A 13,904-nucleotide genomic window follows, 5' to 3' on the forward strand; every position below is an offset into this window, starting at 1 on the left:
TTTTTATTTTATACAGATTTGCAAGAATATCATGAAGGACCTTGCTAAAGGCCTTAATTATATAAAGATATGCTCCAGTCATAGCAATCCCATCATCTACTAAGCTTATAGGTCTATGTATGTATGTATGTATTGTATATGTATGTATATATGTATGTGTGTGTGGAGAGAGAGAGAGATAAGATTAGTATGCCACGAGAAACCGATGTTGACTTTTAGCAATCACAGGAGGTCTTTCTAATTATTTATATATACTCTTGAATCTTTCTTGGTATTGTTGCTACATAGATAGGTCAGTAATTGTTTGGATCCTCTTTTTCCCATTTTAAAGATGAGAACATTTTTCCTCCTTCAATCCACTGGGACTTCTGACCTCCAGGAATTTTCAAAGATGGCACAGCAGTAGGTAGAGGTAACCTACTGATCTATGTATAACTGAGTTTTTTGGCTCAATTTTTGGCACACATTTTTTAATTTATACACAGGGATATGCAGCATCCAGAAGATAAAATCACAAGCAGCAAATGATTGGTAGGGGTAGTTAAGAGATATGGATATTTTTCAAGGAACCCAGCTCAAACAGTCTTTTTCCTTTCATTTTACTGAACTCCATGGCTTTCAAATCAAAATATAAAAAGACAGAGCAGCAGAATGATATTGGGAGGAATATTCAGCAGATGCCAGCATTTTTGTGAAAGAGATGCTAATGTCAATCCCCAAAGGAGAAGCTGTCATAAAACAATCATAAAGAACACAGACTTTATATTCCACTGTTTATTTCTCACATTCTTAGTCAGAATTTATTTTTTAAACTATACTATTACAGTCCACAACAATGAAAACGGAAGCCTGTCTTTTCCCATTTTTATGTCTATGTTAATTTTGCTCTCTAAATGTGTGCATTCTCGGACACCAGCACATTTATCACTGAAAAGGAGACAGAAAGTATTTGAGAGATGGCCTTGTAAAAACACAGGAAAATATATAGACCTATTATTATTATTTAAAATGTATTTAGTCCTTTCTTTTCAAATTCTTGGGTTTAAAAAACCAACAACTCAGAACGTTTTGTATTTGGGCTACTTAAATATCCCAAGCAATCATGTTTAGAAGGAAGTTCTGTTATACTGAGTGCATGCTCATTTCCAAAAAACTGTACAGTTTATTGTCCAGCAATAATTAAATCTGATTCAATGCTACATAAATATAAAGCAAGCAACTGGAAGTTCCAAATGGTTTTAGTGCCTGGAAGGGCAGAACAAACCGGAATTAGTGACCTTGGGTAGAGAAGCTGAATATATCTATCCACTACTCTGTCATGGTTACACTGCAGCACTCGTGACCAATGAGAATGAGCCAAACAGACTGGGAAAAGCCAGCTAGTGCCAAACATGAGGAGCTGCTGTCTAAACTATACATAAGAAACCTTGTAATTATTAAATAGCAAAATAGGTTTCCCACTGTTGGATAAACCAAGAAAGGGACAGAGAGCCTCCCCATGAGCTACACCAGGCATCGCCAAACTGTGTCCCTCCAGCTGTTTGGACCTCCAACTCCCAGAAGCCCCAATGAGCTTGTTCAATTGTCAGGAATTCTGGGAGTTGAAGGCCCAAACAGCTGGAGGGCCACAGTTTGAGGATGCCTGAGCTACACAATTTCGGTTGTTGCTCTACTAATGAAATACAATGATTGCCCATGGATAGGATTTGGTTTTGAAGGGAAGTAAAATTGTCTACTAACATCAGTATGTACTTATTGTGACACAGCAAACACATGAGTTTTTTCAAATGACTCTATATTGTAAAGCATTATTTACTAAATGACCCCTCCAGTGTAATCATAAGTCCATTTGACTGTTTCAGACTTTACTGAGGAGATGCATATTATGCGGGCACCTAGGAAATATGTCCTTTCACTGAGTATATACAGGAGGAAATAATTTTACATTATTATAATACACTTTTTTCCAGGAACATACATCAACAAAGTGGAATTTCTTCCACTAAATTTTAGCAAGGTAAGAGAATGTGGCAAAAAATTACTTTAAAAGTGCCAAAATTAACTGAATTATATCTGAGAAAAACCATACGTTTTAGCATATTTAAAATATACAAGCTCCACCACAACTGAAACAAAATTATATTCAAGAAAAATAAATTTGTATTTTTCTTGCTTGCTGACATTAAATCTACCCTTAATGTACTCTTACTCCTCTTTCAGAATTGTCAGTATGTTGTGTCCATTGTAGCTTCATAAAAGATAGCTAGTCTAGATCATATTTGTATGTGTGTGTGTGTGAATACACACACACATGTATCTCATATGAAAGCTTTGGGTAGCAAAAGGAAGGTTTAACACCCCTGTGGTGTTTCTTTGCTGTCTGTGCCACTGTTCAGATTTCATCTCATTTTCTGTCCCTGTGATAATTTGATTTTGAAAAATTGGGCTTGTTGTGGAGACAAGGATTGGAGATAAAGCTTCAGTGGAAACACCTTTTCCTGAAGATCTCTCTTTCAGAAGTGAAATTCTCTTCCTAGGGGTAAGTTTATCTCACTTCTTGTTGTCTCATCCCTGTTTGCAACCATGAGTTAATTTGTTTGTAAATTGGATGTTTGTAACAGTTGGGGGAGGGGTAATTACTTCGGGTGACTGAAGAAAGAAAGAAAGAAAGAAAGAAAGAAAGAAAGAAAGAAAGAGAAAGAAATGCAAAGTAATGTCTTACAACCTTTGAGAATGCCTGCCACAGATGCAGGCAAAACGTCAGGAGAGAATGCTTCTAGAACATGGCCATAAAGCCCGAAAAACCTACAACAACCCAGCGATTCCGGCCATGAAAGGCTTCAACAATACAAAATAATGTCTCATTCTGTGTTGTTTTATGCTGCACTTACACATGTAAGAATTCAACAAAGAAAGACTGGATGTAATTTGAGATTTATGAGACTGTTTACATAATCTGCATTTCTAACCATTTCTGTTTTATTGTCACGAGTGTAAAGAAATTTCTTTAAAGTACATATGTTGATTCAGTCTACCTTAAATGTTCCATCAAGGTTCAAAAAGTGTGTTATTGTCTCTCTTCACTAAGAGGTAGCTGTGCTGGAATCCTTAAAACCACACTGAGTGGAGAAGATTTTATATAGGTACCCCTAGTATTTGCAGCTATACACAATGGTTCAAGAGGGAGGAAATATTTAGAAGAAGAACCATTTAGAAATTAGAAGAATTTTCCCACTGATTTTTTTTTATGGCCATACCCTTTCCTAAGCACACAAAAACAAAACTACACATTGAGAAGAGGGACTGCATGTATTATGATCAAAACATCTTTCCTTCAAATGCTTCCAGATTGAAAGCTGTGTCCAAAAATCTTCGGAGCGACACCAGATGCGTGTTCTTGTTACCAGTTGCTGGAGCAGCAGCTGGATCACGACCAACATACCTTGGAGTAGACAAAATGGGGATAGATGACAGAGACTGAATAACGATATTTTCAGATGTAAACTTACATTTATTCCTACTTAAACTCCTGATATTTCTTATATACTGCCAACAATAACTTATATACTGCCAGCACCAGGATTGTGGCGCAGCTGGCTGAGTGTCAGCTGCATTAAGATCACTCTGACCAAAAGGTCACGAGTTCGAAGCCAGCCCGGGTTGGAGTGGGTTTCCAACTATTGTGTAGCCTGTTGTCGACCTTTGCAACCCGAAAGACAGTTGCATCTGTCAAGTAGGAAAATTAGGTACTACCTTAAAAGTGTGGGGAGGCTAAAATTGACTAATTTATGAGGCCACAAAGAAGCACTCCAGCGGGGAAGCATCCGAGGAATGCGGAGGTACTTCATCAGCGTCGCTGATGGACGATGAAAGCGACAGCTCCCCTGGCGGCCAGAAAAAGTTAAATAACTTCTGTGTAAGTCTGTATATGTCTGTATGTCAAAATTGGCATTGAATGTTTGCCATATATGTGTACACTGTAATCCGCCCTGAGTCCCCTGCAGGGTGAGAAGGGCGGAATATAAAAGCTGTAAATAAATAATAAATAAATAAATAAACAAATACAAATGCTGGCTATACCTACTTGCTTGTGTTATTTAATCATTAGACTGGTAAAAAAACAGGTCTAACTAACTTGTTTATTCACTCTTTGTTTTCTAAGGTTAAGATTTTTTAAAAATTAGTATTTCATTTCTTTATTGGTATTATATGCTCATGATTCAAGCAGACTTGTCTACTACACCACAGTCTGTGTACTGCCTTTTAAGATTCCATAAAAGGCTTCCTAATCATCTTAAAAGATAAAAGAATCACCATCCGAGTAAAAGGCTCAGAGGAGCATGACCTTGTCTAGCAGGCAGCAAGGTTAAGAAAAGCTCCCCCTGAAATCACCACAAATTAAGGGTTAGATTGAGTACGAGATTATTTCGACAGTATAGATGGGGCAGGGAGAACCAATGTCTCATCCCCATTTCCTTGTACTTTTTTTTTATAGTGCACCAATGGGAAAGAAGATAAGTCCTTCTGAATGAAAAAAGAAGCAAATGCAAGCACCCTTACCATATTGGCCGAGTATGGTTCACAATGGTGCGGAAACGTGGTTTGACATAGTCATAATATCCTATGTTCTTATGCTCTTCTTGACACCAGACAAGATCAGCTTTAGCATACTTCTCAATTTCATCTTTGAGTAAGTCAAAAGGGAAAGGAGAGATCTGGATTGAGGGGAAAAAGTGAAAAATTGTGTTCTAAGTGTTAAAGAAGCTCAGAGAACTTATTCAGTTTTTAAGCAAACCAGCCTTATTTGCATCTCTCAAAGTGTGCATATTAAGTAACAGTTATTCCTGTTTCTCCCCCACATTTTGATGCAGTTCTCAAGAAATGTAGTAAAATGCAAAAATGACAAAATACACATAGAGAAATTACTTTGCAACAAAAATGACAAAATACCCTCAGAAACATAGAAATCAATAACACTATGTAACAAAATGTGATTTTTTTTCTGTTTCTGGTTTGAAAGTGTTATTTCCTGTTTAAATTGTGTGGTATTTACTTGTTATACTACAAAAACTTTATTTTGGGGACTGCCACAAACTATGTTGATTGCGACTCTATGACAGGGGTCCTCAAACTAAGGCCCGGGGGCCGGATACGGCTCTCCAAGGTCATTTACCCGGCCCTCGCTCAGGGTCAACCTAAGTCTGAAACAACTTGAAAGCACAACAACAACAATCCTATCTCATCAACCAAAAGCAGGCCCGCACTTCCCATTGAAATATTAATATGTTTATATTTGTTAAAATTGTTCTTCATTTTAATTATTGTATTGTTTTTAAGTGGGTTTTTTTGCACTACAAATAAGATATGTGCCGTGTGCATAGGAATTCATTCATGTTTTATTCAAATTATAATCCAGCCCTCCAACAGTTTGAGGGACCGTGACCTGGCCCTCTGTTTAAAAAGTTTGAGGATCCCTGCTCTATGATATAGTAATAAAAAAAACTATAGAAAAATGTGCAGCAGGATATCCCGCAATAACAACGTTTTGGCAGTTTGATAAACTTTTTCCATATTTTTATGATAGAACCAATTGGGAAATGGTATTTATAACCCAGGAAAAAAAATTGTAATACATTGTGTAATTATCTTGTACATGTGATAAAAAGAGAACTGTTCATCAATTTTCACAAGAGAAGATATTATTACATAATCTTGTGCTCCAGTCATATCATTCATAAATAATAATAATAACTTTATTTTTATACCCTGCCAACCATCTTCCCGAAGGGACTCTGGGTGGCTTACAAGCAGGATCAGATCCAGAACATACAGTAAAATTCACCAACAAAAAACACAGTTGAAAACATAGTATCATATAACAATTCCTTTAAAACACAATTAAAAACAACAAATAGACAAACAACATTGAATGTATCAAATCAGACTCAGCCACCAGCAACTGGGAATACGAATATGGGCATGATCGGACTAGGACGCTGAGCATGGACTTGTGCAAAAAAGCAGAATGTATGGCCAGGGTGAGGGGTAAAGTGCTGAGTACAAACCTTATCAGTAAACTAAGAACATAGAAATAAATATACATTTAATTTGTAAAAACCCTGTGGCACTACATTTATTTCATGCTTTCCTGATTCTTCTTAACATAAAAAAAATCATTTCTTACATTCCAATATGTCAAAACTTGCAATCCGGTGGCATGCACATTTTTGAATAATCTGGAGAAATAAACTCTTAGCTACCTGCTCTAATCTGGTTATTGCCACCTCCTTCTCCAAATCCTGGTTCTTCCTCTCTTTGACAAGATCATAGTATACCTTCCCTGTACAGAAAACCACCCGTTTCACTTCACCAGGTGTTTCAGCTGCAGGACCATCTTCAGGGATCACACGCCTGAAACTGGTTCCTAGATGAGAAATAAAAATATTTTACTACAAAGGTCCTTGTCTGATAGATAGAAAGAAAGAAAATGAGAAAAAAAATGCCTTAGGGACTGTAAGAGGTGAAAGGAAAGCAGAGAGCAGAGAAAAATATCTGAGGAAAGAGACCACTGAAATTCAGTTAAAGGAATTGTAGTTTGTTATCTCGATTGTCTCCTACATTGCAAAAGGAAACTCAGTAGTATAATCCAATTCAGTGCAGTGCAATACAATATAGACCAGTGCTTCTCAACCTGTGGGTCTCCAGATGTTTTGGCCTGCAACTCACAGAAATCCCAGTCAATTTACCAGCTGTTAGGATTTCTGGGAGTTGAAGGCCAAAACTTCAGGGACCCATGGGTTAAGAACCACTGATATAGACTATAAAGATGGAGAAAAAATATTTCTTAAAATACTGTCTACAAGGGAACCTACCTGACATCATTTCATCAAAACTGGATTTTGCTTCGGGATGCCTCAGCAACGACTTTGGCGTAAAAATGATCAGCTGTAAAGTGACATTTTTAGACATCTTTAAAATGTGCTATTATGAAATAAATTAAGATGCATATTTCATACATTTTAATTTTGTAATTCATTTGTCAATGCTTTTAGCTACATTTTTATTTTGATTTCTTTTTATTATATAATATTCTTTCAGTGCTAGTGTAAAAGGTAATTATAAATAAAGGATTTTGTAAGAAATAATGGTGAATACTATTAACACATATTAGATGTACTGTGTCGAGAAGAACCAGAATAAAAGTACTTTTATCTAAGAAGGATCTTAGAGCTAACAATGCATTAGACTGTGGAAAATGCATTGTCATTAAATGCGTCTGGAAATTCCAACCTACCAAATTTCATCCAGATAACTTAATATTGGTTATATAAATCAGGAAAAAATAATGTAATTGAAATAGCTGACTTATCTATTCTAATAAAATTTTAGAATATTCAAACTTGTTTCAAAAATTTATATTGGTCCCAGGATATGTACCTGTCTGGATGGGCCCTGAGTGGTCATTTGTGCCCTCACACAATGGGCTTTGCACAGGCAGAGATCCCATTTATTTAATTATTTATGACATTTATATGTCGCCCTTCTCACCCCAAAGGGGACTCAGAGCAGCTTACAAGTAAAAAGTAAATACAATATATTATATTATTGCCATAGCACAATATTAATATTATATATTACATTGTACTATTAACATTATAATGTAATATTAGTAATATTACATTTAATATAAAATATATAATTATAATATCATATTATTATTAGTAGTATTATATTGTATTACATTATAATATTATCAATATTATATGTATATACAATATATTATATTATATTGTTATATTATAAGGACAGTGCAGGAGACAAGATGGAATTGTCTTCCTGACCTCTCTCTTCATTCTGATCTCAGAGCAGCGGTTGGTACTGGAGGGGAGGGGCGGCTCCTAACTGATGATACTGGAGGCAAGATGGAACTGCCTTCATGGCCCCTCTCTTCATTCTGATCCCAGAGCAGCGGTTGGTGCTGGAGATGGGGGGGCTCCCAACTGATGATACTGGAGGCAATATGGAACTGCCTTCATGGCCCCTCTCTTCATTCTGATCTCAGAGCAGCGATTGGTGCTGGAGTGTACTAGAACTGAGTAGGAAACCCCTCCCTGCTCCATGGAAATTCCATCCGGACTAGCTATATTCTCACCCCATCTTCCAACAGATAATACTGAAACCAGAGAAAGAAGGAAGGTAGGCTGGGTTATGTGAGGGCATAGATGTCAATGTTGAAGAATATTATCAGTTTGGGAACCTGGCTTCATCTTCCTCTACTTAACAGCATTATAAGTTCATTTCCCTATTTGTGTCAATTCCTGCTTGCAGCACTCCAGCTGCAGTAAATATTCTGACAGAACATCCTTAACCATACTTGAGTGTTTCATGTTTTTAGTCACCTGTTGTGTGTGACACGGACCATGGCATAGAAGAACAGGTTCCTTACCTGTAACTATGGTTCTTCATTATATGGACAATGTTTTTTCTCGAGATACTTTTTGATTTCTAAGAAAGGAGGTGGCCTACGCCCAATACTAGATTTACGAGGGGTAAACAAGTTTATAATTACTAAGAAATTTCGCATGGTTTCACTTAAAACTATTCTTCCTTTGTTAAATAAAAATGTTTGGTTCGCATCGATAGATTTGAAAGACGCTTATTTCCACGTCTCCATTCATGTGCACCATCGTAGATTCCTAGCCTTTATGGTCGGAAATCAGGCCTTCCATTTCAACGTCTTGCCATTTGGTTTAGCGACAGCACCAAGGGTCTTTACTAAATGCATGTCCACAGTGGCGGCTTATCTCCGCACAGCTGGTATAATCCGGCGCTCGCGCCGGCAGCAACAGATAATGCTGTTAAGTAGAGGAAGATGAAGCCAGGTTCCCAAACTGATAATATTGTTTATGCTGTTGTTGGAAGCCAAACCCCATCTTTGTAGCAATTGAACAGGCCTTAAAAAGGTATACTGCAGACTGTGTTTGTTGGGATGCAAGGTGGCAGGCCTCCTGATGGAGCTAAGTCACAACACTCTTCTGATAATCTGGTAAAGAAGGAACAAAGGCCAGCATTTTATAAACTGTTGATGGACGACCATTCAAGCCTAGAAGTTGGCAACCCAAATAGCTAAGGCAGAAGAAGAGTAAAATCTACACCACAAAATGTCTTCCTGCTTTCTTTCGTTGCTGGACTACTGTGAATCTTCTTGCCAGTATTCACCTGGGAAGCTTCCAAGAGAGTAGGGAACTGTATATATAAACAGGAAAGAGACACTATCCTGGAAGGTCTGATATAAATGCTCGAAATCCCTGCTTCTTAAACTTACTCCAAATGGGGCCCCCTTAGCTCAATGTTAGTGTTCTGAAAAATTTGGCAACAGTAAAAGTTTTCTGAACAGCACCTAGTGGCTATTTTAGGTATTGATCCAACTTTGTTGTGCACTGTTTACAGTGGACTCTGCAGAAGATGCTTCAGCTGTACTTCATACAAAGGAAATCAGTCTGCTTAGCAAGCCTTGCAAATGATAATTTGTTATCAGTAATTGTTTGGTTTTTCCTCTATTTTATATAATTATATACTCATGTAAGAATTTACTGGGCCAGCCAAAGGCAAGTGAAAAAATTTAAGAAAACCTAGTCCCTCAATCCAGAGACTTCCAGATGTCATGAATTGCAATTCTTATTATCCCCTGCATCTAACAAGGCTTAGATACATCTATATAAAAAAGAAATACTCCTCCTTGCTGATGTGCTTGCTTGCCTTACTGCCTCCTTGACTCCTTGTCTGCAGAGGACGCTTCAGCTGTACTCCATAAAAAATAAAATCAGCCTCTTTAGCAAGCTTTGCAAATGCTGACTTGTATCAGAAAATGTTTGATATTATACTTATTTTATATATCTATATATCAGGGTCATGTAAAAATTTCTTGGGCCAAAAGGGATTGCAAGTGGAAAAGTTTAAGAATCCTTCCTCTAAACAATGGGAAGATGCAAGGAGTCCAGTCTGAGCCGGGATTATCCAGGATCAATATTTGGAATCAGTGAGCAAACCGACCATCCATTATCTCTAACTGTGATATTCACTTTCAAAGAAGCAATTCCTTGAAATATCAAACACATTGTCGTTAGTAATAAAGAAGCTGACGACAGAGCTGGACAATATTGACAAATCACAAAATAGTAACAAAGGGCATCACCATGGCAACCGATTTTGACACCAAAGAAGACTAAGTTGATGAGGGCATTTTCTTCAGTTTTGACAGCCATTAGAAGGCAATGAGAAAAGCTTAATCAGAGACGAAGAAGCAGAAAATAAGACCATATTCATCACAGTGTGATCACAACTTAAAAATATTTTTCCCCATTTGTGGAGAGCTTGGCCAGTGAAATCATGACAGAGCGAGCTTTGAAGAGTTGTGTAGAGGCTAGAGATGGGAAAGCCTGGATAAAAATGGAAAAACTGAGAAAAATGGGAAAAAACAAGAGGAAATGGAAAAATCGGGGGAAATGGGAAAACTATGGGAAAAACCTGGGGGAAAACTGTTTTCCCCCAATTTTTCCAGGTCTTTCCATTTCTACTAGAGGAAACTACTAACTGTAGATAAAAGAACTAAAAGTACAAAAAGGAAGGAAGAAATAAGTCAAGGGAAAGCAAGCAAGCAAGCTAAATCAAGATATTAGATGTGAAGAGAGAGTTACTCAGCTAGTGACACTATTATATGACGAATGAAAAGAAACTGAGGTGAGATCAGATTGGGGGGTTGGAATATGCACAATGCAGGAAGGAGCTTCCTACTAAATGTACTCAGCACTGGAACACTCCAAATAGGGTCATAAGCAGGTGTAAAATCCATTTTGTGAGGACACAAAGACCGCACCAAAGAATTGGACAGTTGCAATTTTCCAACTGCTAAAGAATGTCAAGTGGAAAAGAACAGAAATCTCATTGCTTAGATTTTTCCATTATAAAATAATGTGTGCACCTTCACAGACTTTTAATAAAATGTACATAGGAAAATCTAAAAAGAACATAAACATTACTTTCAACTATTACCTAAGCGTTATATATATGTATAGTCTCGAATCCTCCATTTTTCATTCTGTTACATATACAAACAGCTACAAAAGGTTATACATAACAAGAACATGTCCACTGAATTACTTACAGGCTTTCTAAATGGCAATAAGATTTGCCTTCTAAGAACATGGAAGTAACTGGCTGGAGTAGAGCAGTTTACCACAATCCAATTGCAATCATAGAGTTGGGAAACCTCAAAATCATCATCAAATTGCTGAAAGAGACAAGACGGTCATTAAAAAATCAGACATTGTTTCATTTCTATATGTTATTTCTATTTAATTTTACATTTTGGTTTGAAGAAAGGGAAATAAAAGAGTTTTAGAAATAACACAGCAAGGTCTTTCTATCTAGTTCAGACTATAAAACACAACAAATCAAGAGTCATACACTATAAACTTGTCCAGGCCAGGCAAACATATAGAATATATACACACTTCTGTGAACATTATCAAAACAGTACATTTTACCAAGGTAAAGGAAAACTAGCATGCACAATTTATTTAATTGCTCCAATTAACCCTGTATCAAGGGATACAATTAGGCATACCCCACAACATTGGAGTGGGGGGATGTGGAATCATCAGATCAAGTCATCCGTAAATCAATGTTATAGATAGTCTACAATCAGGAGGAGAATTGCAATGCGATGTTTCAGAAAACTTAATAATTCCTTCCACTCATGAAAAAGCTGCTTTTAGTCTTAATGTTTTGGCATGGCTACTTCTATTTGAATGAAAACATGCACTTGAGAAGCTGGGTTTAAAAGCAGCTAGGCAAAATGCTGTTTAAGGTTATTTGCTAAATATTCCATATGCCAGTTTTAGCCCAGGACTTGTTCAGTTTAGGTATCTTTTATAACTATGTCAGGCATGTGAACATAGCAAAATATTTTTTATGTTTTAAAAAACGATATGATCTGTTAGATCCTACATAATGTAGGTTTGTGATCCTGATAGCTCACATCCACTGTTAGTTACAAACTATTAAAAAAAACATGAAAAGGCACACTATGCATATACATAGCTAGATTTTATTACTTGCATATGTTTATGTAGCAGGTGTTTGCTATCCACTGGGATTGGGTTTAAGGGACCTCACCCCACTCCAGGTGAATGCCAAAATCTATAGATACACAAATCCCATTGTATACAATAGTGTAATAAGACAGCATTCCTGATCTAAAATGGCAAAACTAAGGTTTGTATTGTCGAAGGCTTTCATGTCTGGAATCCCTGGGTTGTTGTAGGTTTTTTGGGCTATAGGGCCATGTTCTAGAGGCATTCTCTCCTGACATTTTGCCTGCATTATTATTACTATTATTATTAAACTTTATTTGTACCCCGCTAGCATCTCCCGAAGGACTCGATGCGGCTTACAAAGGCCAAGGCCTCAACACACAATATAACAATACAAAACCAAGCAAATTAAAAACAATTAAAGCAATATAAACAACAAGCAATAAACAATACACTGGGACACAATAAAACTGGGCCGGGCCAGAGTAATCGGTACAGGATTAAAAGTGCTGATGTGACAGGTGGTATATGAGGCATTATAGGGCAAGTGCAGCGTGCGGTGTGCAGCAATCTTAATTCTAGTAAAGTGCTTATGGGACTTGGTGTTGGAGATTTCCTAGTCTGGGAAGGCACATCGGAACAGCCAGGTCTTCAAGTTCTTTCTGAAGACTGCCAATGTAGGGGCCTGTCTAAGATCTTTGGGGAGGGTGTTCCAGAGTTGGGGGGCCACCACGGAAAAGGCCCTGTCTCGTGTCCCCACCAGACGTGCTTGCGACGCAGGCGGGATCATGAGCAGGGCCTCTCCAGATGACCTGAGTGAACGCGTGGGTTCGTAGATAGAGATGCGGTCCCGCAGGTAGGATGGTCCCAAACCATTCAGGGCTTTGTAGGTAAGCACCTGCACCTTAAATTGAGCTCGCGGCATCTATGGCAAGCATTCTCAGAGGTTGTGACCTCTGCCAAGTTTGGTAGGTGAAATGTCAGGTGAAATGTCAGGAGAGAATGCCTCTAGAACATGGTCATATAGCCTGAAAAAAACCTACAAAAACAAAGGTTTGCTTTTTAGAATGCCTCTGTTTGGTTTTGGAATATTTGCAAGCTGTGGATGGTGAATCTGTAGATAGAGAAAAAGTGGATACCAAGGGCCATCTGTGTATTTAACAATCTATATAAATAAAAATGTAATATTCATTTGTGGGATTCACAAAACTCAAAAACCACTGGACGAATTGACACCAAATTTGGACACAAGACACCTAACAACCCAATGTATGTCCTTCACTCAAAATGATTTTTTCATTTGGGAGTTGTAGTTGCTGGGATTTATAGTTCACCAATAAAAGAGCATTCTGAACCCCACCAATGATGGAATTGAACCAAACTTGGCACACAGGACTCCCATGCCTGACAGAAAATACTGGAAGGGTTTGGTGGGCAGTGTCCTTTGGTTTTGGAGTTGTAGTTCACCTACATCCAGAGAACGCTGTGGACTCAAACAGTGATGGAATTGGACCAAACTTGGCACGAATATTCCATATGCCCAAATATGAACACAGATGGAGTTTGGGGAAAATAGATCTTGGTATTTGGGAGTTGTAGTTACTGGGATTTATAGTTCACCTACACTCTGAACCCCACCAACAACAGAATCGGGGCAAACTTCCCACATAGAACCCCCACGACCAACAGAAAATACTTAAGGCCATCCAGTCCAACTCCCTTCACCAGGGCAAGAAAACGTAATCAAAGCCCTCCTGACAAAGAGCCATCCAGCCATAGATATAGAGAGATATATACGATTCACACACA

At 37.7% G+C, this 13,904-nt stretch overlaps 1 protein-coding gene across 3 annotated transcripts in view; it reads right to left on the minus strand.

Moving 5' to 3' along the window:
- Positions 1–759: 759 nt before the first annotated feature.
- OGDHL (oxoglutarate dehydrogenase L) overlaps positions 760–13,904 on the minus strand; it is a 117,553-nt gene continuing 104,408 nt past the window's right edge. For all 3 annotated transcript variants that reach the window (XM_067465630.1, XM_060768997.2, XM_060768998.2), the window contains 5 exons: positions 11,165–11,290; positions 6,873–6,945; positions 6,261–6,424; positions 4,561–4,715; positions 760–3,442 (listed from right to left, as the gene is read on the minus strand). In XM_067465630.1, the coding sequence (XP_067321731.1) occupies positions 3,319–3,442; positions 4,561–4,715; positions 6,261–6,424; positions 6,873–6,945; positions 11,165–11,290 (642 nt within the window). In that variant the 3' untranslated portion in view covers positions 760–3,318. The remainder of the gene's footprint in view (positions 3,443–4,560; positions 4,716–6,260; positions 6,425–6,872; positions 6,946–11,164; positions 11,291–13,904) is intronic.

Source organism: Anolis sagrei, chromosome 3 (genome assembly GCF_037176765.1).
Source record: "Anolis sagrei isolate rAnoSag1 chromosome 3, rAnoSag1.mat, whole genome shotgun sequence".
NCBI lineage: Eukaryota > Metazoa > Chordata > Lepidosauria > Squamata > Dactyloidae > Anolis > Anolis sagrei.